Below are 26,970 nucleotides of genomic sequence, written 5' to 3' on the forward strand. Positions count from 1 at the left end.
GCAGCTGGGCTCATGCTGGGGCACTCAAGCTGGCAGGGTAGCTGTGCCCAGGCAGAGTGGCACTCAGGCTCTGTGCCCCATGGCGAGGGGTGGACTCCAGACAGAGCAGGAGCATCTATACTATTGTTGGTGGCCTAGCACAAGCCCCAGGCTGGGCTCTGAGCCCCGCCGTGGGGTTGATGTCCCCTCAGTGGCTGGGTCCCATCCAGAGCCCAGGTCCACCTGCGGGTTTTACTTCACATGGCCTGAGCCCAGACCAGCAGCGACTGGGTCCCTTGCTGGGGTCCCAGCAGGGCCATGACAATTCAGCCAGCCTGGGTGACTCACCCTGCCACTGCCCAGCCTGTCTGAGCCGGCCCCTGCGCCAACACGAACCACGCACCAGGCCGGCCACTGTTCCCAGACATTTTATTACGTAAACATGCTAAAAGAGCCAGTCCTCGCAGCAGCTGTGTCCGCCCTGCGGGCCGCATCGTCTCCCCAGGCAGGAGCGCTCCCCCCAGCGCTGCGGCCAGGGGACGGTGTGGCCTGGCCCCTCCAATCGCTCACAGCTGCACGGCGCTCCCTGGTGCTCGGGCTGCAGCTCCCGGCGGGCTGGGGTGGAGGCGGGTTGAATCCAATGCTGGGGAACGCCGAGGCCTTACAGTGCTGGGTGCTGGGTGCGGGGGCTGTGCCAGCAGCAGGGGGCACAGCGGTGGGATGGTGTCGGCCCAAGGCTTGAGAGGGGCATGGGTGGAGGGGGACAGGCAGCTGAGATGCTGCATGGATGGGGCCCTGGAAGGGGGAGGGGGACCCCATAGGGTTCCTGCCTAAGCTGGGAGGGACTCGGTGCCTCTCTTAAATTGGGGGAGGAGGGGGGGAGCACCATGGGCGCCCAGTGCCTGGTGCTCCCCTCTGCTAGCCCCACTGGGGAATGTCACCTCCTCCAGCTCTGACTCACTTGTTCCTTTCTCCCTGTCCAGCCCTCATCTCCGACCCCCCTCCCCCACTCCGGCTGCCTTCTGCTACCCCCTCCTGCTCACAGCTGTGCCCTGCTCCCCAATCCCCAGTGCCCTCCCCCTCCCCACACCTTGGCACCCAGCCTCGCCCACTGCGCTCAAGGCAGGCGTCTCCATTGTTCCCAGTGGGGGACAGGGGTCTCCATTATTCCCATGGGGGGGAGGTCCCCATTGTTCTCTGTATGAAAAGGGATCCCCACTGTCCCCCAATGGGGGACGGTCTCCATTGTTCCCAGTCGGGGGGGGAGTCCCCCTTGTTAGCAGTGGGGGAGGGGGTCTCCATTGTTTCCACTGGGGTGGGGGGGGAAGTCCCCCTTGTTCCTAGTTTGAGAGGGGTCTCCAAGGAGCCGGTGCCGACACACCATGTGCCCATTACATGGAGCTCAGAGCAGGAGCGCCCCACCCGGCCGGAGCAGAGCAAAGCCTGGCTCCTGCTCCCCAGCAGGGCCTTGACATTCCCCCACCCCACGGTCACATCTGTGCCCGGCCCCAGGCAACACCAGCCCAGGGGAGGGGTCACCAGCTGCCTCCAGCCCCCGTTGGCTAAGAAAACCCAGGAGGGAAAGGTGACAGGATCCTCTCCCCAATCCTGGCCTGGAAATTTGGTGGGGCCTGCCCTGTTTAGCTGTAGTTCAGGCCTGGTCCCACAGGACTGGGAGCACCCTGCAGCACCCCCACCCCCCCAGCCTAGGGCCCTTCCTCCCTACTAGCCTCGCCCTAGGCCCTGTCCCCCACCCGCTAGCCCTGACTGCCCCTCATAGGCCTGGGTCTACTCGGCTCTGATCCCCCCCCATCTGGCTTTATGGCCCTTCCCCTCCCCCTGCATGGCTCTGGGCCCCTTCCCTAAGCTCTCCTTGGCTCTGCACCCCCACCCCCTATCTGGCCCTGGGCCTCTGGCTGTCCCAGTCAGGGTCCCTGGTGGGAGTGGGTGGTCTCATGGGCCGGGGTTGATGGGAAGCTGCTCAGGATGGAGCTGTGGGGGAAGCTAAGGAGCAGCCCCCTCTTAGGACAGGGTGGGGTGGCTCGGGGTGTCCACTCAGGATGGGGGTGCTCAAGAGCAGACCCCCTCATGCCCTGTGTTGGCTTGGCCAGGGCTAATGGGCAGTTACGTCTGACTGGCTCTCCCAGGGCTGCCCCCACCCCAGCCCGAGGCCCCCAGGAGGCACTGTCCAGCCTGGGGCCCGTGGCCCCTTCATGGCTTTGTGAGGATGGCACCAGGAGCCTGCCAGGCCAACATCATGGCTATAAGAAGAGGATGCCCCCATCCTTCCCCAGGCAGGAGCTCGGCATGTGGGTGCAGCTGGGTCTGGGGAGCCCCTCGTCCCCCGAAACCAGGTACATAGAACGTGCAAATACCAACAGCCCAAGCTGGGCTGGGCAGGCGCGAGCAAACACGGGGCGAGCCGGGCTGTGCTGGCAGAGGGGGGATGGGGGACTGTGGGGACGGGGTGGCGGAGCTGCTCAGGGGCTGGGGTCCTTTTTCCGTTTCTGGAAGCGACGGAACTTGCCCTGGATGGCAAGCGCGGCCTTCTCAGTCTCGGGCGCGTTCAGGTCGATGTCTATCTCTTCCTCCTCCTCCTCCACCTTCTTGGCGTTCCCGGCTTTGGCTGCAGGGAGAAGCAGCTGGCAGTCACCCCTGTGGCTCCACAGAGGCCCAATCCGCTCAGGGCAGCAGGGGGCGCTGGCCTGCAATTCCTGCCAGCATCCAGCCACCCACAGGACCAGCCCCCCACTGCCCAGGGCCCCCCAAATCTCTGGGTGCAGTAGGCAATCCCCCACTCCCACTCCCACGGGCTTTGCCTCCCCTATTCACGTCCTCAATCTTGCTCAGTTAATGCTGACGAGTGCCACGTAATACACATTGGGAAAGTCGACACATACGCTGGTGGGGTCTAAATTAGCCACTTCCACCCCCGCACGAGGTCTTGGCGTCCCCTCGGACAGTTTTCTGGACACATCCGCTCCACGTACAGCGGCGCTCCCGTGGCTAAGGTAGGTTGGGACCTACCGCCGCCAGGCTGCTCCCAGGAGGTTAAAGCGGCAGCGTGGGCCGGGGATAGCTTTTCTTGCACCCACTTCTGCTGGTGAAGGAGACAAGCTGCCAGCTCCACAGAGCTCTTCTCCAGGGCTGGGAAAGGTCCTCAGAGCTCGGCTTTCCTCTCGCCCCAGCAGCAGTGGGTCTAACAGCAGCTATTACCTCAGCCCCCTTGTCTCTCCAGAAAAGGGACTGAAAATACCAGAACGCCACTGCAGCAAGCCCGGGGGTCCCCACACTTGAATAGTGGGTCCAGTTCCAGGCATCTCAACAAGGAAATGGGGCAACTGGGAAAGGTTCAGAGAAGGGCAGCAAACGTGATCAAGGGTCTGGAACGGCTTCCAGCCCAGCAGGGCCGCCCAGAAGGGGATGGGGGGGCGGAAGTGAGGCAATTTATCCCGGGCCCCACAGGGGCCCCCACAAGAATATAATATTCTATAGTTTTGCAACTTTTTTTATGGAAGGGGCCCCCAAAATTGCTTTGCCCCAGGCCCCCTGAATCCTCTGGGGGGCCCTGTCCAGCCGAGGAGAGACGACAAAGATTAGTGCTGTTCAGCTCAGTAAAGACACGACTAAGGGGGACCTGCTGGAGTCTATAAAATCATGACTGGTGTCTGGGGACGTGTCATTTTACCCCGCACACAATGAGCAGGCACAAGGTTGAATACAAACGAGGAACAACGCACAACTAACCTGTGGAACTCATTGCCAGGGGATGTTGTGACAGCTGGACTTCCAAAAGAACTGGCTACGTGCCTGGAGGATAGGCCCATCAATGGCTATAAGCCAAGACAGTCAGGGACACAGCCCTGTGCCTGGGGCAACCCAAACCCCGGACTGGCAGAAGGGGACGACCGGGTGGATCTCTCAATAACTGCCCTAGTCTGTCCACATCTCCTGAAGCTCTGGCTGGCCGTGGGTACAGACAGGCTACTGGGCTAGATGGAGCTCGGTGTGACCCACTGTGGCTGTTCTCACTGTCCCCCAGGAGAGACACTCCAGTCCCCCAACCCAACCTTCTCCAGCAGCTGCCTGTGCCCGGAGGGCGTGGGTAGTGTCCCTCTCCCAGGCTCCTGGATGTGTAGGGGGAGGCCCAGTGGGGACCCAGGACACAGCCATGGCCCCAGCAGCCCGGGATGGTGGGGCTCGCAGGCCGGCTGGAGGGACGCAGGGGCAGCTCCCCAAGGTGTGTGGGGGAGGCACACTGCAGGCTAGCACAGAGAGGAGAGCGAGTGCGAACATGGCGGCTACAGGCCCCACAGCCCCAGCTTCAGTCCTAGCGATTTCCCTGCGGAGCACTGAGGCCCGGGTCAGGCTCTGGCATTCCACATTCCCCTCGTTATTGCCCAGCACTTAACAAGGCGAAGCAGGGGTGAGGCAACTCCAGCACTCAGAGGCTACAGCCAGGAGAGAGGGGTCTTCCCCGGGGTGAAAGAAAACGAAGAGAGACCTGGGGCCGTAAGCCCCACTTCCCACCCTCCTGTACCTGCCTCCAGTCCAAGCCGGGTGCAGCTGGCGGGGAGGCTGCGCCGGTGGCACCCTGCAGAGTGGGCCCACTGGACAGCAAAGGGACCCAACGCTCCCATGGCAGGTGCATGGAGTTAGGGGGAGGGGACGTCTCTGGCCCTTCGCCCCATGGACAGATCTGCTAGGCACGGGCAGCCAGGCACATTCTCTGCTGAGCCCTCATGCCACCTGTACAGACGCCAGGGCAGGGCTAGTGGGGGGCAGCCCCTCCGTGTGGGCCCTCTCCCTGCCCACTGCTGGGGAACGGGCGAGCGGGGGCTGGAGCACCATGGGCCGGTGAGGGGATTTACCTGAGGGAAGTGGGCAGATTGCTGGGGAGACAGAGGGGGGTGGGGCAGAGGGCTGGGAGTAGGGAACAGGGCAGAGAGGAGTGAGTGGAAGGGAGCAGGCACATTGCTGGTATACAGAAAGGAGGGGACAAGCACATTGCTGGGGGTGGAGGTGATGGGCAGAGGGCTGGGGGCAGGGAGGGGGCGGGCATGGCCAGGACCCAGGGATCTTGGCTGCTCTCCAGCCTGCCTGTGGGAGGAGGCGGGTGCCTGGGGCAGGAGACTGTGGGGGGGTGCGGTTAGGCAGGTGCCTGGGGCAGGAGACTGTGGGTCGGCTGGGGGGAGGCGGTTGCCCGGGGCGGTTGCCTGCGGGGGTGGGGGGTGCAGTTAGGCAGGTGCCTGGGGAAGAGCCGGCGTGGGGGGGGAGGGGGAGTGTGGTTAGACAGGTGCCTGGGTCAGGAGCTGGTGGGGCGGGTACAGGAGACGGGTGCCTGAGGCAGGAGCCTGAGGGGGGGTACGGTTAGACGGGTGCCCGGGGCAGAAGCCAGCAGGGAGGGGGGAGCACAGTTAGACAGGTGCCTGGAGCAGGAGCCTGCGGGGCGGGTAGGAGGATGGCGGGGGAGGGGGATGGGGGGAGTGTGGTTAGACGGGTGCCTGGAGCAGGAGCCTGCGGGGCGGGTAGGAGGAGACAAGTCCCCAGGGTAGGAGCTGGCGGGGGAGGGGGATGGGCGGAGTGTGGTTAGACGGGTGCCTGGAGCAGGAGCCTGCGGGCCGGGTAGGAGGAGACAAGTCCCCAGGGTAGGAGCTGGCGGGGGAGGGGGATGGGAGGAGTGTGGTTAGATAGGTGCCTGGGGCAGGAGCCTGCGGGGCGGGTAGGAGGAGACAAGTCCCCAGGGTAGGAGCTGGCGGGGGGGATGGGGGGAGTGTGGTTAGACGGGTGCCCGGAGCAGGAGCCTGCGGGGCGGGTAGGAGGAGACAAGTCCCCAGGGTAGGAGCTGGCGGGGGAGGGGGATGGGGAGAGTGTGGTTAGACGGGTGCCCGGAGCAGGAGCCTGCGGGGCGGGTAGGAGGAGACAAGTCCCCAGGGTAGGAGCTGGCGGGGGAGGGGGATGGGGGGAGTGTGGTTAGACGGGTGCCCGGAGCAGGAGCCTGCGGGGCGGGTAGGAGGAGACAAGTCCCCAGGGTAGGAGCTGGCGGGGGGGATAGGGGGAGTGTGGTTAGATGAGTGCCCAGGGCAGGAGCCGGTGGGGGCGGGGGGAGGAGTGTGGTTAGACGGGTGCCCGGGGCAGGAGCCTGTGGCATTGCCTGTGGAGAGCTAACTGCATCATTGCAGCTCCTCCCCCTCCCCGCAGGCTGCCTTGGGGACCTGGCACAGGGCAGTGGGGTGGGGGAGCCGCAGGCAGTACAATCCCGTGGGCAGCCTGACGGCAGCTCTGCCCTGCAGGGAGCCCTCGGGGAGGCCTACTGGGGGGCTGCAGACAGGGCTGATGCCCAAGCGCTGGCACGTTGACAGGGGAGCTCTGTGCTGGGCAATGGAGCCCACCCCATGTCACCGCAGCTACGTCTGGGAATACTGGGAGCCAGCTCCATGGGTGGCAGCAGCCTGGCTGGCTTAGACAAGACAGCAGTAAGACCAGCTGATCCCCGTCCCACTGCTGCACCATGGGGAGCTGCTCACTGGCCCCCCAGGACACAGGCTGGGGAAGCCAGGGGCAGCTCTTTCCCCCCTAAGTCCCTGCAGCACTAGGCTAGCTGGGAATTAGTGGCCTCTGTCAATCCAGCTTTGCCCCCAGCCAATCAGAAGAGAATCCTGGGGTGTTTGGTGGGGGTCCCCTCTTTCTGATGTATTGGAGCTGCTGAGCCCTGCCTCTGGAAACACCTGACTGGGGCGCAGGGCTTGAGGGATGGGAGTAGCCAGAGGAGCCGAAAGCCTGTGAGGGTCGGTGCAGTTTGGCAGCACGTGCCGTGGTCAGGGCCGGCTCCAGACCCCAGCGCGCCAAGCGCACGCGTGGGGCGGCATTTTAACTGGAGGGCGGCAGGCGGGTCCGGCAGACCTTCCGCAGTCATGCCTGCGGGAGGTCCAACGGAGCTGCAGGACAACCGGACCTCCTGCAGGCATGACTGCGGCGGGTGCACTGGTCCCGCGGCTCGTGTGGACCTCCCGCAGGCATGACTGCAGAAGCTCCACCATAGGCGCGGGACCGGCGTCCGGCAGCGCGAGCGGCGCAGTGCGCCGCCCTGCTTGGGGCGGCGGAATTCGTAGAGCCGCCCCTGGCCGTGGTACGAGGATGTAGCATCCAGTGGCAACATTGCAGAGCCGAGTTGCGCCGCGGGACACCACGGCACGGAAAGGAGGGCAGGGCTGGCCAGGGCGACTCCCGCATGGCACTGGACAGGTCCAAGTTGTTGCTCTGGGAATTTCCATCATCTTGGAGAAAGCGTTTGTCAGAGCCCTGCCCAGGGGGAATCCACCAGATTGTTACATCCGCTTATGGGGCTCTGTGCCGGGGCAGAGTCCTACCGGCAAGTTTCTAGGCCCCGCCAAGGCCTGCACTTTACAAGGACGGGACATCATCTCACCCCAAGGGAGGTGAACTCCTGCTCAGCGCCCAGGGGACTGCAGGGCTGACGGGTTTCCAAGGCCTGACCTCGAACAGCTGCTCCCCTGTAATGAAACCGGCTCCGTCCCCAGCTAGGGGCCTTGGACCAACCCTTGACGTAGACACGCTGGCGTAGAGCCATCGAGGTGACGCCCAGCCATGGTGCCAGCGACACGGACTCAGCACTGGGAGATGGCTCATAGTGACTAGCACTGGATGGAAGTTTTCATACACCTCCCCCGGGCCTGTGCACAGCAGCAAGCTCCCCGCCAGCCCCCCCGTGAGCCGCAGCGCTGCGGCCTCTTCACTCACCTTTCTCCTCGCTGCCAGGAGCCTGGCTGGGGGCTGGCGACTCATTGGAGCTGAGCTGCAAGAGGAGAGAAGGCGCCTGTTAGCACACGCTGTGCACAGCTAGGCTCTCTGGCACCCTGGCACTACCCGCCCCTGCACACAGCTGCCATGGCTGCCTGCCAGCGGCACACACCAGGGGGCTTGGGGTAACAGCTGCTGGAGAGGGGGGAGTGGATCATGCAGCCAGCAGAGGGGACCGTGGATCACAGCCTGTGGGGGCCACCCCAGTCTCTGTGTTTTCTAATCAGAGCCTGAGAGCTCCCTGCCTCTGCTGTGATCATCTTCTAGCAGTCCTGGTTGTGGAGGGCTTCACCCCAAGTGTGCCTGGAGGACCCAGCTGGCTTGGCCAAGCAGTAGAATCTGCACACACGCAGCAGCTGGATGCACTGTGCATCGATCCTGCAGCTGAGACACAAACTGGGACCTGCCCCATCAGCTCCCCATACGCAGCAGCTCAAATAGCGGGACCAATAGGCAGCTTCCTCCAGGCCAGGCAGATAGCAGGGAGATGGTCCCAGCTGGGAGTGCCACCTGGCTGTGCCAGTAGGAGGCGCACTGAGCCAGACCCAGCCAGGAGCACCCCCTGGCTGTGCCAGTAGGGGGCACACTGAGCCAGACCCAGCCAGGAGCACCCCCTGGCTGTGCCAGTAGGGGGCGCACTGAGCCAGTCCCAGCCAGGAGCACCCCTTGGCTGTGCCAGTAGGGGGCGCACTGAGCCAGTCCCAGCCGGGAGCGCCCCTTGGCTGTGCCAGTAGGGGGCGCACTGAGCTAGACTGAGCCAGGAGCACCCCCTGGCTGTGCCAGTAGGGGGCACACTGAGCCAGTCCCAGCCAGGAGCACCCCTTGGCTGTGCCAGTAGGGGGCGCACTGAGCCAGTCCCAGCCAGGAGCGCCCCCTGGCTGTGCCGGTAGAGGGCACACTGAGCTCATCCGAACTAGGCACGCTTCCTGGCTGTGCTGGTCAGGGGCGCACAGTCATCTCCCTGTGAAGCTCTGTTATCCAGCACACGCCTCTTTACTGGTGAGTGGCAAATATGGGCCCCAGCTACTCCTCCTGGCAGGGAGTTGGGACCCTAGGGGCTCAGCCCGGGAGGCAGCTCTGGCCGCTAGACACCTCAACAGCAACCCCCAGGAGTCCTGCAGAGCCCTCGCACCCATTCCAGAAGGGAGCACTGTGCTCATCTAGTCTGAGCCCTGGGTAACCCAGGCCGGAGACCTGCGCCCAGCTAATTCCCAGAGCAGAGCTGTTAGAGAAACATCCCATCTCCATTTTAAACTGGCCAGTGACAGAGAATCTACTGCAACCCGCAGTCACTTGTTCCAATGGGTAATTACTGTTCCTTCCAGTCTGGATTGGTCTAGCTCAGGGGTGGGCAAACTTTTTGGCCTGAGGGCCACATTGGGGTTGCAAAACTGTATGGAGGGCCAGGCAGGGAAGGCTGTGCCTCCCCAAACAGCCTGGCCCCCGCCCCCTCCCACTTCCCACCCCATGACTGCCCCCCTCAGAACCTCCAATCCATCCAACCCCCCCTGCTCCTTGTCCCCTGATCACCCCCTCCTGGGACCCCCTGCCCCTAACCTCCTCCCCTAGAACACCCCACCACCACCCTCCCCTCAGCCCCTTTCGGAATGTGGCCCTGCAAACATGGGCGGAGGACTCAGGAGCAGGGGCAGCCACGCAGCCAGAGAAGCAGCAGTTTCCCCTTCAAAGCACCACTTCTCTCCAGCCGGCTGCGTGGCCACCCGGTGTCCTCCTGAGTCCTCCAGCCACGTTCCCCCGTGTCCCGCCACCCGCACCTCCCGCCTGCTCCCCTGCCCCCGCAGTGCAGCCCCTCCCCAGCCCTGGGACCCCCCCTCTTGTTGTTCACATGCACCGTGTTCACACGTAAACCTGCCCCTGAGCCGTGCCACCCGGCCAGAGCCAACCACGCTGGTAGCACCATGAGCTGAGGCTGTGGGGGAGGGGGAACAGTGGGGGAGGGGCAGGGGGCTAGCCTCCCCAGCTGGGCAGGACAGCCCCGTGGGCCGCCGTAGTTTGCCCACCTCTGGTCTAGCTTCAACTTCCAGCCATTCCAGTGTTAGACCTTTCTCGGCTAGACTCAAGAGCCCATTGTCAAATGTTTGTTCCCCATGCAAGTACTTACAGACTGTGAGCAACTCACCCCTGAACCTTCTCTTTGTGAAGCTAACTAGATCACGCTCTGGAGACTGTCACTATCAGGCCTGTTTTCTATTCCTTTCATCATTGTCATGGCTCTTCGCTGACCCCTCTCCAATTTATCAACACCCTCCTGGCATCAGGGACACCAACCTGGACACAGGATTCCAGCAGCCAAATACAGAGATAAAATAACCTCTCTGCTCCTGTCGAGATTCCCCTTGTGAATCCCAGGATCAATTTAGCTCTCTGGGCCAGTGTCATACTCGGAGCTCGTGTTCAGCTGATTATCCACCACGACCCCCAAAACCTTGTGCACTCTGCTTCCCAGCATCCCCCCATTCTCTAAGTAGGCCTACATTTCTTCTCCTAGATGTGCACATTTAGCCATATTAAAAACACATTGATTGTGCACAATTTACCAACCAACCCAGATCACTCTGTATCAGTGACCCGCCCTCTTTATTTGTGTGTCATCTGCAGATTTTATCAGTGGTGATTTTATGTTTTACTCCAGATGTTAAATAGCGCAGGGCCAAGAACCGATCCCTGCAGGACCCCACTGGAAACACCTCTACACAATGAAAATTCCCCATTGACAGTTACATTTGGAGACCCACCAGTTAGCCAGTTTTTAATCCATTTAATATGTGCCATGTAACTTTTATATCTGTCCAGGTATTTTAATCAAAATGTTGAGTGGTACCAAGTGAAAAGCCAGTGAAAAGTCTATTACATCAACACTGTTACTTTGATCAACCAAATTTATAATCTCATCAAAAAAAGGTATCAGCTTAGTTTAACAGTGTCTATTTTCCATAAACTCATATTGATTTGCATTAATTACATTACCCTCCTTCAGTTCTTTATTAATGGAGTCTGGGTATCAGCCACTCCAGCATGTTGCTGAGGATTGTCGTCAGGCTGATAGGCCAATAATTACTTGGGCCATCCTGGTTGCCCTTTTTAAGGACTGGCACAACATTAGCTTTCTTCCAGTCGTCTGGAATTTCCCCAGTGCTCCAAGACTTACTGAAAAATCAACATCAACAGTCCAGCGAGCTCCTCAGCCAGCTCTTTGAAAACTCTTGGATGCAAATTATCTGGACCTGCTGATTTAAAACTGTCTAATTTTAGTGGCTGCTGTCCAGGCCTTGCCCCAGGATGTGCGCTGGCAGGGATGTGACCTGCACCATGGATCTTCCGCTGTGCTGCTGGACCCAGACAGACCCTGTGCTCAGTGTTTAATTTGTGCCAGGGCTTGCCAGTGCCTCTGGGCTCGGCCGTTCAGAGCCCCGGCACCTCTGGGCCTGGCAGTTCAGAGCCCCGGCACCTCTGGGCCTGGCCGTTCAGAGCCCCGGCACCTCTGGGCTTGGCCGTTCAGAGCCCCGGCACCTCTGGGCTCGGCCGTTCAGAGCCCCGGCACCTCTGGGCTTGCTGTGTCAGGTATGAAAGTAAAAAAAAAAAAATTTGCTTGAGCCCTAGCCCCTCTTTCATTAAAAATTAAGCACTGCCCGTGGTCCTCTGGCTCCCGGCCTGCGTCACGCCTGGCCTGGAGGGAGCAGTCCCAGCAGGGCTCTAGGCCCCAGCCCAGCCCTTCTGTGCTCCTCCCCACAATGCCCCATGCCGTCAGCCACAGTGTTATGGCACTGCTGGGGCCAGAGACGGGCCTGAGCTGCACCCTGTGAAGCTAATGGCGAGTGGGCCATTTCCCCCTCCCCCAGCTTCTGCTGAATCCTGGGCCCCAGTCTAGCTAGCAAGGGGCCCAGCACTCCCCAGTGACCTGCAGTTCTCTGCCTCTACCCATGTGCTGTGCTGCAGAGTGCGGCTCCTGGTCAACGCCAACAGCCAGAAATCTGGATCCCACCGAGTAACCAGCCCCCACAGCCCCAGCTCCTGGCTCCCTTGAGAGCAGCATGTTGTGCGGGAGGGATATGGGGCGCTGGATCCCAACCACCAGGGATAAGCAGCTCAGTGCCCCCAGCGAGACAACTTCCACCGCAAACCCCAGCCAGGGAGAATCAACCCATCACCCAGCCTGGGTGGCAGCAGGAGAGGAGAAGCCCAGACACCCTGAGGACCAGCCCGGGCAGCAGCAGGTGGGAACAGGCCCAGACATCGTGAGGACCCACCTGGGGCTGGGCGGAGGCTGTAAGGCTTTACCCATTACCCCTTCTGCCTGCAGCACTGCAGTGGGGGGCTCTGCTATTCCCAGGGCAGACAACACAGCCAGCCTTTCCCCCGGCTTTCCACCAACCTGCCTCAGCCCAGAAGGGATCTGGCCTCCCCAAGCCTCACCCTCTCTGCTGAGGCAGCCAGTTGTGAAGGTGGGAATGGGACGGGGCTCTGGGCTGCGGCTGGGCTCCTCAGGCCCCACAATGAGATAAACCAGGGGTTTGGGAATGGAGGTACGGCCCCCTTTGGGCATCTCCAACGTAGTCCGCAGGCCACAGGTTGAAAGCCACTGCACCAGGACAACGGAACCTGGGGAGGCCATGGAAACACCTTCACTGGAGGTTTTCAAAAGGTGGCTGGAGCCACCTGTCTTGGGTGGTTTAGACCAGTGGTTTTCAACCTGTAGTCTGCAGACCCCTGGGGGACCACGGACTATGCCGGTGATTTCTAAAGGGGGGGACCTGAGCCCTGGGATTCTGAGTGTCTAGAGCAGAGGGACAGAGACAGGTGGGGTGTGAGCAGACGGGGCTGTCAGAACGAGAGAGACCAAATCCGCAGGCACCTCCATTCAAAATATTTTCAGGGTCTGCAAATGAAAAAAGGTTGAAAACCACTGCACTACTGTTCTTACCGTTAGGAAGTTTCCTGAGATTTCATCTAAATCTGCTGTGCTGCGGTTTTAACCCATTGCCTCTTGTCCTGCCCTCCATGGCAGAAGAACAACTTTTTTCCATCTTTTTTATGGCAGCCTTTCAAGTATTTGCAGACAGCTATCATGTTCCCCCTTAATCTCCTCTTTTCCAAACTAAACATACCCAGTTCCTTCAGCCTGTGCTCAGATGGTTTGCATTCCATCCCTCTGATCATCTTTGCTGCTCGCCTCAGGATCTTTTCCCGTTTCTCTACATCCTTTCTAGACATTGGTGACCAAAACTGGACCCGCTACTCCAGCTGAGGCCTAACCAGCGCTGAATAGAGCAATTCTATCAGTTCCTGTGACTTGCATGCTGTGCCTCTGTTAATGCAACCTAAAATTGCATTTGCTTTTTTTGCAACAGCATCACATTGCTGACTCACGTTGAGTTTGTGATCCACCACAACGCTCAGATCCTTCTCAGCCGTGCTACTGCCAAGCCAGGTATCCCCCAGGCTGTATTTGTGCATTTGGTTTTTCTTCCCTAAGCGTAACGTCTTACATTTGTCTTTGTTGAATTTCATTCTGTTGTCTATAGCCCAGATCTCCAATTCTCTGCATTTTAGCTCTAGCCTCCTAAGTGTTTGCCACCCCTGCCAGCTTTGTGTCATCTTTGATCAGTGTGCTCGGAATCCCTACAACCAGGTCGTTAATACAGATGTTAAACCCCAGACCCAGAACAGATCCCCGTGGAACTCCACTTGAGAGCTCCCTCCAGTCTGACACCATTTCAGTAATAGCTGCGCTTTGTTCGCAGTCGTTTAACCAGTTACATATCCACTTAATGGTCGTTCCGCCAAGCCCGCATTTCTCCAGCTTACTGCTGAGAACGTCATGGGGGACCCTGTCACCAGCCTTGCTGAAGTCCAGGTATATTACACCCACCGCGTTCCCCCATCCACCCTGTGTGGAAAGCTCTGGGGTGGCTCCACTGCTGAGAGCCACCCTGCCCCCCCATTTGCCATTCACAAACACAGCTTCCCTAGGGGTACATAACACCAGTGACAGAGCCAGAAGGAGTGGATGGTCCCATGCACCTCAGTGGGGGGCTCCCTCCCCACCCCCATGGGAGGCTCTGGGTGGGACCAGAGGCAGGAGCACAGTGGCCCCACCCTGGTGCTGCTCCCGGGGGCTTAGGTGGGGGCCTATATGGCAGCCCCTCTCCCACTGACACCAAATGGGACCAGGGCCCTGGGATCCTGAGTGACTGGAGCAGAAGGACAGAGACAGGTGGGGTGTGAGCAGACAGAGCTGCCAGGGGGCTGTCAGAGGAGACCAAAGCCGCAGGGACATGATCCACAGCCACACCCAAGGGGGCAGCAGTAGCCTGGAGCTGGGGGCCTCCCCTGAGGGCTCCCCCAACTCTGCCTGAGACCTGGGCTCCTGCCCTGCCCTGCATCAGACACAGGCTCCTCCTGCTGGGGCCCCAAGCTGCTTGCTCTGTGGGAACCAGCCTGGTCACCGCCCTCCTCCCAGGACCTGATGCTGCAGCCCCCCCGGCCCAGCCCCAGGACAGGATGCTGCAGCCCCCCCCCGGCCCAGCCCCGCTCCCCAGAACGGGATGCTGCAGCCCCCCCCCCTCCGGCCCAGCCCCAGGACAGGATGCTGCAGCCCCCCCCCCCGCCCCGGCCCAGCCCCGCTCCCCAGGACAGGATGCTGCAGCCTGGGCCTCCCCACTCCCATCTGGCAGGATACTGTGTGGCTACAGCAGCTGGTTGTTTATTGCTCCCTTGGGGGCGGAGGGGGGGGGCGGAAGATGATAAATGAAGCTGTTAACTCCTACTGAGCAAATGCCAGCAGCACTGTGGAGGCAGAGCCAGAGCACAGCCCTGAGCACAGCCTGCAGGGTCAGGGTGGGGGGAGCTGCCCCTGGGGCAGGGAGGGGAGTGGGTGGTGCATGGCCTGCAGGCTCAGGGTGGGGGGAGCTGCCCCTGGGGCAGGGAGGGGAGTGGGTGGTGCATGGCCTGCAGGCTCAGGGTGGGGGGAGCTGCCCCTGGGGCAGGGAGGGGAGTGGGTGGTGCATGGCCTGCAGGCTCAGGGTGGGGGGAGCTGCCCCTGGGGCAGGGAGGGGGGCTCACAGTGGAGGGAGATGCCCCAGGGCGGGGGCAGACTGTCTCTGAGGCTCCTGGCTGGGCACTGGTCCCTGTATGAGCTCCTGAGGTGGTGGAGCTGCAGCTCAGCCCCCCACTAATGGCTGGGGCAGGATCTGTCCCTCCCCCCGACCCCTCCCTTGTGGCTGACAGGGCTGCCCTGCCCTGGCTGGGGCTGAACCACTTGCAGGATCAGGGCTGGAGGAGTGGGAGGTGAAACAAGGATGGGGATTAGCCAGAGCCCTGGCATCCTGCCCCAGGGGAACCCTGGGGCTATGGGTGAGTCTGGGGTACCCTCTCCCCCACTGCTCTGCCTGGAGCCCAGTGCTGGGGCACAGTGTGCAGGGCCAGGCCCTGCTTCCCCTCCCCCTCCCTGGCTCCACTCCCCAGGCCCATTTCTAATCCGCTTAGCAATCTCACTATTGGCTTTGATCTCGTTAGACACCCGGCTCCCACCTGCTTCCGCAGCTTTGGGGACAGGGTCACGTGGCAGGAGGTCTGGGTCCACCCCCCTCCACCCAGCCCTGCTCCTGGGGGCAGTGACATCACAGCAACCCTCTGCTTTCTAAGGGTGCTGAAACCTGCCTCGTGCACCCCTGGAAGCCTGCCCATCCCCCTTTCATCCCCTCCACAGTGGCACTAGAGTCCCTACATGACCTTCATTGATCCCCAAAGTCTACCCTGCTCCCCACAGTGCCCCCGGCAGGGAGGGGCAGGTGCCTCAGCTCAGGGGAAAAGGCAGCAAGTGGCTCCCCTTTGTTTTAGGGGCATGTCCTCCCCCCTTCCCCGGAAAGTGCTCATGGAGGAGTCTGGTTCCGCTCCATTGTGACTCTCCCCAGGGCACAAGCTGGCGGCTCCGCACAGCAAACTGGTTCTTTGTTGCCTGTGACGGGCTCCCATTGCTCACTCAGCCCCTTGCGGAGATAACTACCAGCCTCTGCACCGCCTGGGGCCCGACCCTGTTCCCTGCCCCATGGCGCAGCACGAGGGACAGCTGCACCCTGCCACTAGGCAGCAGGCCGGGCTGCAGCGCATGAGCCACTCCTGGTCCTGCAGGGTGGGGTCAGCGTGGGGCTCCCACACCTGGCCAGGGGCTCGTGGAGCAGGGCAGCCCCTGATGGGTCCCTACTGGCAGCAACAGCCCTGCCTGGGCAGCTATGGGGATCCCAGCCATGCTCTGCAGCTGCCTGGGTGCTAACTGGAGCACCTCCCACCCCAGAGGGGCCTGAGCACCACAGGGGCTTCGTGTGGGGCCATCCAGGTGTATTACTGTGCTACACACAGACCACCCGACCAAGACCATGCCCCCCCCCACAGATCACACTGAGATCAGGGCCCCCATGGCTCCAGACAGAACCCCCCAACTGAGACCAGGGCCCCCTTGGTGCCAGACAGACCCCCCCCCCGACCAAGATCAGCACACACACACACACCCCCACACAGATCCCACTGACTGAGATCAGGACCCACCCATCCCACCACACAGAGCCCTCCCAACCAAGATTGGGGTCCTCCATGGCACCACAGACGCATCCCTGACCTAGCGCTGGGTGCCCCATGGCACCATACAGACACCCCACCTGCCAAGATTGGGACCTCTCAGGCACCAGGCCCTGCACAAACACCCAGCAACAGCCAGTCCCTTTGATGAAGAGCTCAGAGGCCAATAGACTAAACAGACTCGGGGCCGCTCCCCTCCTGTGACACACCTGAGACAGAGGGGGAGGCGCTGCCCCAGGACACACTGAAGCCCATGGTCTCCCACACGCCCGTGTGGCACTGTATCCATTGGAGGACAATGCTGGCCAGAGGTGCCACAGACCAGTGGCCCAGCCATCCCAGTGCCCTCTCAGAGATGGCACCGTGTGCCACATGCATTGCTACCCCTTGGTGAAACTCCCTTCCTGACCGCTGACTATCCCTGCCCCAAAATCTGCAGCACATGAGCCCTGCTGTCCCTGCAGCCCCCCACGGCATGGATGGATCCAGTGCAGAATTTTCCCCATGCCCGGGGCCCTTTGGGGCTGGGTTTGGAACGCCCCGTGACCATGTGAGATGGGCCCAAGCAGACCCAGTGCTCAGCCTAGTTCCCAGGGACTTGCCTCGGTAGCCCACAGCTCTGCCTGTAACAGAGCACCTCGGAGGCAGAGCCAGCCCTAGAGAAGGGCAGCTGAGCTGGGCAGCCTAGCCATAGGCAGGAGGGAGCAGAGGAACCAGCGATGCTGCTCCTGGGCATAAGAGCCTTCCTTGGCTGCGTGTCAGGGGTCCAATCCTGATGGAGGAAGCAGAGCCCTGAGCTGCTGCAAGTACATGTAAGAGTCAAATGACTAACAACCCTTTGTCCGGCTCTGAAACCTCCCCGACACGGCCCCAGGGCCCTGACATCAAAGCTGCCCTTATATGGGAAAAGGGCCCGTGCGCTGCCAGCCCCTTGGCATGGTGGATGCAGCATCCAAGACAAACAGTCCCAGGGAGAAGGGGAGGCCAAGAAAGGATGAGGCAGGGGTCCCTCCGCTCTGCTGATGAGCACAGCAGAGAGCCCAGCCCTGGATATGCAGGGGTGCCAGCCTCCTCCCCCTGGGCACCGTGCCCACTGCTCCCTGCAGGCCAGGGAAGCTGCACACCGCTCAGCCAATAAACCGCTCAGCATGAGAAAATCCCCCTCCCAGGACAGGCTTCCTAATTACCCTAAAAGCCAGAGCGCACCAGGCTGCCAGCTGCTGACAGATAACCCTCCCTCCCAGCGCCCGGCTCCCCACTCCAGGATCCGCACCGCCCCGCGCCCTCCCCAGCACCGCATGGCTGGCTCTTCATTATTCCCCTAGCCCCCACTCCCGCCCCCCGCCCCACTCTAGTCTGTCACTCACTGGGCCGGGTTTCACCTCCCCTGGCCCGGATCAGCCTCTCAGCGCTGCCCCCAAGGCGCTCCCGGCTCGGATGTATTTTTCCGCAAGACGGATTGCTGCAGTTAGAGGCTGCCAGTACCCCCTCCTCCCCCCACGTGCAGCACAGCCGGCTTCCCCTGCGCTGGGAACGTGCTGCGTTACCTGCCTGGGATTTTCCATCTCAAACTCGGCTCAGTCACGGAACCACTGTCTGGAGCCATTTGTTCTAGGTGATTAAAGACAGCTGTGTGCTTCCCAGGGCTCCCCTACACGGGCACGCAGCGAGCCCTGCCAGGCCTGGAGTAGCTGGGAGCTCCCCACATGGCCAGTACTCCTGCCCCACCCTTTACAGCACCCCCTGCTGGGAGAGGAAGGGGCTGGAGTAACCATGAGCTCCCCACACAGCCAGAGCGCCTGCCCTGCTCCCCACAGCACCCCCAACTTTTTGCTCAACTCTGAATTTGGGTCTTTGCTCTGCATTTGTTGCTAAGGCAACCCCTGACGATCCATCCCATAATGGTCTCAAGCCCAAAGCATGTGTGCTTGTAACCTCCCAAGGAGAAGCTCTTTGAGGCCGCGAGCTCTTCCTGAGTTGCCCGTGGGGATCAACTTAGTGCAGGCCAGTCTGAGCGCAGGGCCACGGGGGACAGGGGCCCGGGACTGGGCTCGGGGTCTGGGGGGACTGCTGGGCGAAGCAGGAGCAGGGTGTCAGGGAGGGGTGGCTCTGAGGGAAGACGGAGGGGGGCCTGCAGCCCCTCATTTTGGCACTGCCCATGGCTCCTTCCGGGGAAGTTCCTTGTCATTTCACAGGGGCCTGGGACAGTGGAGGAACTGCTGTCCCCAGCTCATGGGGAGAGCACTCTGCTGCCCCCCCCCATGCAGCCACCCCCTCCCTGACTGCATTTCCCTGGTGTGTGGCCCTTTCACCCTCCCCCCAAAACTCCCCTCCCATCCGCTGACAGCCCCTGCTGGGGGAGAGCTGAGTCCGTCCAGGCAGCCTCCCTCCCGGGGGGACCTGGGAACAGGAAGCCCCCCAGGAGTCTGCAGCTGCCCATCACTGGCGCTCTCACAGCATCAGGGCCCTGGCCCCTGGTCCAAAGCCCAGGCCCTGCCACTTGTGCCAGAGGAGAACTCGCTACCCACCTGCTTCAACAGAGTGCCACTGCCTGGAAGTGCCTTGTGCCCAGCAGAGCATGGAGAAGGGGCACTGCCCGAGAGACAGGAGGGGCACTGGCTTTGGGCACCCCACAGTGCCCTCCTGTTCTGCCCTCGCCAGGCTGGGCGCTGCAGGGCTGGGCCAAGGCTCCTGGGACTCATGCCAGGGGCTCACATCCTGCAACAGGCAGCGTCTTACCCTGCTGGTCCAACTCCCTGCCCAGGCCCACTACAAACCCCCTTCGGCACCAGCCCCTGGCTGATAACTGCCCACCACGGAGCAGCTCTGAGCCCTCAGCCAGGGGGCAATGGGGACAGACATGCCAGCCAACACCACCCCACAGCTAGAAACAGGCCTCAGGAGCCCCAAGCGCCTGGCTCATGCCTCAATCAGTAGAAGACCCTCCCGCCCTTTCTGATCTAGACCGGGCTTGACCACAGCTAGCCAGGAAGAGCAAGGGCATGCCAGGGGCTTTTCATCCCTGTTCAGGGGGAGCTGCGGGGAGCAGGGCGGGAGCGCTGGCTGTGGGGGGAGCTCCACGCTACACCAGTCCCAGCCTTTCCCAGCCGGGGACACTGTCTGTAGGGGAGATCCCCAAGAGAGACCAGTGCTGATCAGCATGCAGGACACCACCCGGATGTGGGGGAAGGTGGCGTAGGAGCAGCAGTGGCCAGCAGCACTGGGGGAGCCTCTGAACCCTCTTTGTGAGCCTGGCATGGGGGGCGGGGGGACAGGAACTGTGCGTGTGCTGGTTGCCATGGAGATGGGCTCCAGCAGGTAACACCAGGGGCCCACTTCACTCCACTCACTGGGGCCTGTATGGGCAGCCCCCTCCCCCGCACCCCCTGTGAAGCCTGGAGAGCCCACCAGTGCTGGGGGGCACCAGGCACTGGAGTGTGAATCTCAGTGCTGGATCCGGAGCCATTCCCTACTATTCCTGCACAGCTCTTCAGATCGGTCCTGCCTGCCCTCCACACACATCAGCTGGATCCCCGGGGCCTGGGGTATGAGCAGGGGCTCTGCACAACACCCTCCCCCCCACCACTCCGCGCAACACACTGGTGGGCCATTGCTATGTACCTCTCAGCTGCTCCACCCTAGAGGCAGCTGCATGCCCATGGTGCTGCAGTATGGACAGAGCTGTTGGGAGGTAGCATCCTGCCCAAAGGCCCCGTTGCCAGTGCTGTAACACAGCCCCAGCCACCCAGCATGGTCACTAGGTCACTCAGAGCCAGACAGGGCTTCACACAGCGGTGGTGACAGAGTGCCCATCCTGCTGCCCCAACAGCAGAGGGAGCATCTCTGGTAGCAGCAAGCAGTGCGGAGCCTATGACACACAAGGGACAGTTCTGATTCCATCCATGGCCAGACCCAGACACATGCCACTTCATGCCCACAGAAGTGAAGTACTCAAGCTTCCAAGTGCAGAGACACCATTGCCCCAGACTCAGCCTGATGCAAGCGGACAGAGCCATCACTGGAGCCATTCCTGGCACGTCTTCCACACCGAGCCGAGGCCCAGGCAGCACCAGGGCTGCATCGTCAGCAACTCGGCCAGCGGGAGGGAGACTGGCCCCAGCCGCAGAGCTCAGGGCTGGAACCACTGGATCCAGTTGGCCCCATGTCTCAGGCTGCTTCGCCCCAGGGAGTCGGCTCAGGCCTTTCCCCAAATAACCGGGACAGTTGGGAGATTCTCCCTTCCAAGGGTTTCTCTTCCCTCTGTCCCACTCGCATTCAGGGTAGGGTAGCACGCCCACAGGTCTGCCCAGCCTGGAGAGTCCATGGTGGGAGGGGACTGCCAACCCGTCACAGCCAGGGACACCACCACAGGGAAAGAATGAGCCAATCACAGCCAGCGCACGAGACCCCTCTGAGGGAGGGGCTCTCAGTCCCATGGGGAGCCGCTCAGAGCCCCAGGCACACGCTGTGCTTCCCCTCACTGGGTCTCCCCCAGCTTACGGCAGCTTTGGCACCTGTGGAGGTGGCCGAGCTGAGCCACAAAGGGGACAGGAGGCACCGGGCAAGCTCCACCGCTGGCCCGTAATCCCAACCCTCAGCCCCACTATGCCTGCCCTCCACACCCCCTTCTCTGCCACTGCCCCCCACTCCTGACCCACAGCCCCTAACCTGGGGCTCTACACCCCCAGCGCCCCTCGATCCCAACTCACAGCTCCGTGGGCTCCTCCAATGAAGGCTGCTGGCTCAGCCATGGCAGAGAAGTTAATGGGGCAGAACAGGTGAGCTGCGGAGGAACATGGCATTCAAACAGGGTTCAAAAAAGAACTAGATTGATGGACCTATCCTCTATGAATCTATGACTATTAGCCAGGACGGGCAGGGATGGGGTCCCTCACCTCTGTTTGCCAGAAGCTGGGAATGGATGACAGGGGATGGATCACTTGATGATTCCCTGTTCTGTTCACTCCCTCGGGGGCACCTGGCACTGGCCACTGTTGGGCTAGATGGACCTCTGGTCTGACCCAGTATGAATGTTCTTACGTTCTTCCTCCTTGCCCCATCCCAGAGTAGCAGCTCCCCCAGACACACGCTGCCCTAGACAGGAGGAGGGAGGCCCCGCCTGTTCCCTTCAGGCTGTGGCTGTGATGGGAACAGCCGTGGTCCAGACAGCAAGCAGGGCTGGGGGCGCACTGTACGGCAGGGTTCACCCATCAAGCTGTGGGGACCATGCTCTGAGCAGCCCAGGGATCAGCAGGTTAGGGTTAGTCTGGGAAGCATCCCATCTGTGGGGGAGGGGGTGTCTGCCCTGTAGCAGGGAGTGGGAGGAGCTGGAATAGCTGGGGTCAGAGCTGGAGCAGGGCCAAACCCCATCTGTGGCCAGGAGACATGTCATGTGACTGGGGGCTCTGATCAGGGTGGGCTCTGTGACTGGGAGACCGACACAGGCAGTTGCTCCAAACCTGGCCCTCCAGTGACCTCACCCCCCTGCCACACACACACACACCCCTCTCCCTCACCACCCCCACCCCCCCACTGTCAGGGCCTCCCCTCGGCGATGGCAGCTCCTGTACTTGTTACCACTGCCCTCTCTTAGATGCTCAGCCCTGCTCCCCCAGGTCACCGGCTCCGCACTGCTAACAGCTGATGGGGATTCTCCTGCAGCTCAGGCATCGGGGCCTGGGCTTTTGGAGCAGGGTGTTGGCGCTCTGGGCCCCTCTCACTGCACCACACAGCTCACAGGCAGGGAGCATGTACAGGCCCCTGTGGCCAACGCATGAAAGAAAACCCCCGAGACACGAGGAAGGGAGTAAACTTGCTGCCCACCCACAGCACCTGCCCTGCAGTGCGTGGCGGGGGCGGGGGGTCTGAGAGCTTCTGGGGCAAAGCTTCAGCTTGCAGGGAGGCACCGCGCTCCACCTCCCAGCAGAGGAGGAGCAGCCCAGCAAGGGGGCTCACACAGCGCAAGGGATGGAGAACCCAGGTGTCCTGACAACAATCCTTGCTTGAGCCCCTCCCTGCTGCATGACATCACAGGGACAGGCCCCAGCACCAGCCTGGAGGGATCCAGGCATTCTGGGACCCCTCTGTTTGTTCCTAGCCGGTCACCAGAGACAGAAGTGCTCCGTCCCCTGGGAGGCGTCGTCGTGCTGCTCCTTCCTCTGCAGCGACAGGCACCTGGGATTTGGTGAGCACACAGCCGGGAAGCAGCCTGCCACCGCTTGAGGGGCAGTTGCTAGTGGGGCTGGAGCAGTCAGCTGGTGTAGGAGAGCCTGGCACATTGGGGTCAGGCAGGCTTTGGCACCAGAGAATCAGCAAAGGTTTTGGCACCAGAGAATCATGCTATGGGGCCCAGGGGGATTTCACACTGCAGCCACACTTCATTCCACCTCTGCATCACCCCACAGGCTCAAAGCTGCAACTGGACTTCAGCAGGACCCTACACAAGCAGGAGACCTTAATACCCTTGCCTGCAAGGAGATTCGGGGTGGGGGGGGCGTACCAATGGGCAGAGCTGGGTCTGAAAGCCCAACCCTGGGGCTCCCATTCTGGGAGCATGTGTCTGTCCATCCATCCCTCTCCCCTCCTCTGACCGTCTCTCTCTAGAGACACAGCATAGCCTGGAACTCTCGATTCATGTTTTGTTGCATGGATGGATGGCAGGAGAGAGATCACTTGATCATTACCTGTTAGGTTCACTCCCTCTGGGACACCTGGCATTGGTCACTGTCCGTAGACAGGATACTGGGCTGGATGGACCTTTGGTCTGACCCAATCTGGCCATTCTTATGTTCTTACGTCTCCACAGGGAGAAGCTCTGAGAACAAAGCCAGGAACAGACCCAGACCCGCTTCCATCCAGGGCCCCGGAGACTCTGTGTCACTGCAGGGTGCTCTTTGCCAGGCCCTTGGCTGTGCCTGGGTCGTGACAGCTCCCAACACCACCGGCACTAACTGGCTGCATTTGCTGCCCAGGGCTGTATGAGCCATGCAGACAGAAGCCTCCTCTGCCCCTTGGACAGGATGAGCTTACCTGCCCCCAGCATGGTCATTCCAGCCCCAGCCCCGCTGGATCCTGAGCACTGCCCACCTGCTCCCAGCCCGGCTGCTCTCGCATCCCCAGGCATGGGCATGGGGCTCCCTCCCAAGGTCCCTCCCTCTGTATCTTCCCATCGCGTGCACCTTTACCTGCCCCTCTGCTGGCGCTGGGCGGAGGCCAGCCAGCCTGGGGCCGCCTCTGCAGTTACTGCCCTCAAAGGAGCCCTGCAGAGTGACGTCAGCCTCATGCTCCCCCCCACTCCCAACGAGTGTCAGCCCAGCAGTGCTCAGCTGCAGCTGGGAGAGCCCCGCTGGGGTGGCTCCAGGCTGGGGTGCCAGGGCATCCCCAGCAGCTCCAGACTGGTGCTAAACTTTGACTTAAGCTGGAGCAGAGCTGCCCCAAGAGTGGCCAAGCCAGGGACCAGCAGGGCTTTCATGCTGAGCACCAGAGCCCCACACAGAGCCCAGGGCTGGCTCCACCTGGACCAAGCACCCCGGTCGCCAGGATACCACTAATCACACTTGCGGCAGTGGGTGGGTGGGGGAGGGGTGTTACCAGCTGAGGCTGTAGCTGGGATGGGAGGTCAACTCCCCACTGCACCCTCACCACGTGCAGTGATGCCTCATCAGGCACGTGCAGTCGGGGCACAGCAGGCGCTGGGTGCTGGATTCCCTCAGCCACCCACAGGGACTCCTCCACCAGGGGACAGAGCCCGAGCAGTGAGGGGAGGGGCACCCCAGGGTCTCAGAAGGGCTGCCCTCTGCCCAGCCCGTTTCTGAGTGCCCCACGTCCAGCCTTATGATCAGCAGCCTTTCCTCAGGGCTTCACTGTCACCCACATCCCACCAGGCAGGGGAGACCTGGGGCCAGCCACCCTCCAGTGCCCACCTCTATTGCCCCTGGGGCACACTCAGCCCCTGCAAGGGGGCACAGACACCAGCTGGGGAGCAGCCTGTCTCCAAGAGTGGGGCCAGAGCCATGGGGCTCACTGATGGTGATGACAAGGGGACCAGGGCTGAGCCAGGTCACCCCCAGTGGGGTGTTGGCACGGGGGGGGGCAGCCCCCTGGAGGCGGTTCCCCCACCCCTCGGCCAGCCAGGGGGGAAAGTGTCACCAGTCCCCGACTCCAGCATCGCTGGAGCCAGCCCGTGGAGCTGAGCGCGGGTGCCCGTCGGGGGGCGGGGGTCCCCCGGGCTCCCCCCAGCCGGGCTCCCCGCGGCCCCTCCGCCCATCACCCGGCCCAGAACCTCACCTGGCTCATGGCGCTGCGCGGGGCGGGCCTGGCGGGGACGCTGCGCGGCGATCGCGGCTCCGCGGGTCTGGAGCCGGCTGCGCCCTCGCCGCCTTTATAGCATATGGCCGGACCCCGCGCGGCGCCCGACTGACAGCCCCGGGCAGCCAATGGGGGAGCGCAGCGCTCTGCTGCATTTCCAAACTAGGCTAAGGCGGGCCGAGAGTAAACAGGAGCGGGGAGGGAAGGGGGCTGCGCTGCGCCCAGGCAGCTGGGGGGGGGGGATGCAGGGGGTCTGGGCTGCGTCCAAGCACCTGAGGAGAGGCTGAGAACTGGGGCGGGGGCTGCGCTGCGCCCAGGCAGCTGGGGGGGGGCGGCAGGGGGTCTGGGCTGTGTCCAGGCAGCTGGGAGGGGGTGCAGGGGTCTGGGCTGTGTCCAGGCAGCTGGAGGGGGGCGGCAGGGGGTCTGGGCTGTGTCCAGGCAGCTGGGAAGAGGCTGAGGACTGTGGGGGTGGGGAGCTGCGCCCCGGCAGGTGGGGGAAGGGGAGAGGGCGGGGCTGTGCCCAGGCAGCTGGGAACGGAGGGGGGCTGCGCAGGCAGGTGCCTCTCGGCGGGGTCAGCCCGCCCCACGCCCCTCTCCATAGGCCGCCCGGGCCCCTGTTCTCGGGATCTGGCCGTGCCCTGTCCCCGCACGGGATCCCTTCCCCTGGGCTCCGGCCGGGCTGCCCCCGGCACAGCCCTCGGGCTCCCGGGAGCGCACGCTCCGGAGGGGCCCAGCTGGGGGTCTCCGGGAGCGGCTGGCGCCGTTACATAACCCTTGGGTACCAGCCCCTGGCGGGGGCGCCCCGCAGCCCCGGCCCGGCCCGGCCCCGCAGGAGGCGGCTGAGCGGAGACGGAGATCCCCGCAGGGGCTTTTCCAGCCCGCGCAGGGTCCCTCTGGGCCTCCGCTTCCTTCCTGCTTCTCGGCAGCGCCCGGAACCCGCCGATCTCCCGTGGGCAGACACCCCAACCGCCCCCATCTAGCAACGGGGCACCCGCAGCGCTGCGGTGAGCCAACCCTCGCAGCCCCTGCGCTCCGGGCCGGGTTATCGGCTCCTGTGCAGCGCGGAAATGGAGCTGAGAAACTTGTTCAAGGTCAGGCAGCGAGTGGGAGCTGGGAATTGAACCCAGGAGTCCTGGTCCCCACGAGGTCACACTCCCTCCCCACGAGTCCCGCGCTCTAACCTGCCAAGGAGGATGGAGGATGCCAGGGGCTCTGTGGGCAGTTGGGCACCCACTGGGTAACACGTGACTCATGTTTGTCTTTCCAGTTGTTCCCTGGGACTCCCATGGGTGCTGGGACTGGAAATCACATGGCACCTCTGGGCTTCCCTAAGACAGTGATGAAACCTAGTGAAATCCAGAGGCTCTGACCAGCTCATCTCACCGGCTTCAAGGCCAGCTCGCAGGCGGTAGCCACTGACGCTGCCCTTCTGCACAGATCCCGCTCCAGATCAATTAGCTCTGCACAGGTGCCAGCTAGAACCTCAGTTGCAACCGTGTGTCATCCACAGGCACTTCTCGCCAACAGGAGCTCAGCCCTGGCACAGAATCCAGCCCCCACCCACCCAGGGGCATACCTAATGCACCGGCTTAATGTGTGAGAGCGTGGCGCCCCCTAGCGGCCAGTACCGATAACAACCTCTGCTAACCGAGTTACTCAATTAGCTCAAACTACAGGGCCAGCGTTCTTGGGGCAGCAGGTTCAATCCCTGCTTCTGTCAGGCCCGGTTTCATATGTGCTCTGTGAGCTAATTAACCTCCTAGTTACTGAGCTCAGATGTAACACTACAGAAAACAAAGTGTGTCACCCTGGAGTACGGGACCCTTTACAGGGGCGCTCCAGAGCGTGGGGAGCAGAAATTAGAGCCCCATGCTGCACTGCCATGGGCTGCCCGTCCCGAGACAGCCCAGCTTTGGATCCCCTGGGAGCGGGGTCTTCATCACGTGGATGGCGTGAACCCCACAAGGAGGAGCCAGGACACTAAGAGAGGCTGGAGCCTGAGCTGAGCTCTGAATTGAGTGGAGCTGCCCTCAGGGGGTTCCCAATCTCTCCTGCTGCCCAGCAAATTTGTTCCCATGGCCCCTGCTGGGCTGTCCAGGGCTGAGCCTGGCAGTGCTGTTCTGGCTCCTGCTCCCAGGTAGCACTCGCTCACCCATATGGATGTGGCTAAGTGGTGTCTGGCTTCAGATGCTGCTTTTGCCTCATGTTTAATTTAAGGCAGAAGCTGCAGTTGATAAAGAATTCAGGCAGCAGCACTGAGGTCAGGCT

At 62.3% G+C, this 26,970-nt stretch overlaps 1 protein-coding gene across 4 annotated transcripts; it reads right to left on the reverse strand.

The window, feature by feature from the left end:
- Positions 1-391: 391 nt before the first annotated feature.
- Positions 392-26,024, reverse strand: PCP4L1 (Purkinje cell protein 4 like 1). 4 transcript variants are annotated; one of them, XM_044991002.1, is made up of 4 exons: positions 25,884-26,024; positions 21,105-21,178; positions 7,741-7,795; positions 392-2,605 (listed from the first exon to the last, which is right to left on the reverse strand). In XM_044991002.1, exons 1-4 carry the CDS (start codon positions 25,987-25,989, stop codon positions 2,460-2,462), a joined length of 381 nt encoding a protein of 126 aa, XP_044846937.1. In that variant the 5' UTR covers positions 25,990-26,024; the 3' UTR covers positions 392-2,459. The 4 variants fall into 4 exon arrangements, with proteins under 4 accessions (XP_044846937.1, XP_044846938.1, XP_044846940.1 ...); XM_044991003.1 differs by lacking the exon at positions 21,105-21,178 and having other exon boundaries at positions 25,884-26,015; XM_044991005.1 differs by lacking the exons at positions 21,105-21,178; positions 25,884-26,024 and adding an exon at positions 24,682-24,787.
- Positions 26,025-26,970: the final 946 nt, after the last annotated feature.

Source organism: Mauremys mutica, chromosome 17 (assembly GCF_020497125.1).
Source record: "Mauremys mutica isolate MM-2020 ecotype Southern chromosome 17, ASM2049712v1, whole genome shotgun sequence".
Taxonomy (NCBI): domain Eukaryota; kingdom Metazoa; phylum Chordata; order Testudines; family Geoemydidae; genus Mauremys; species Mauremys mutica.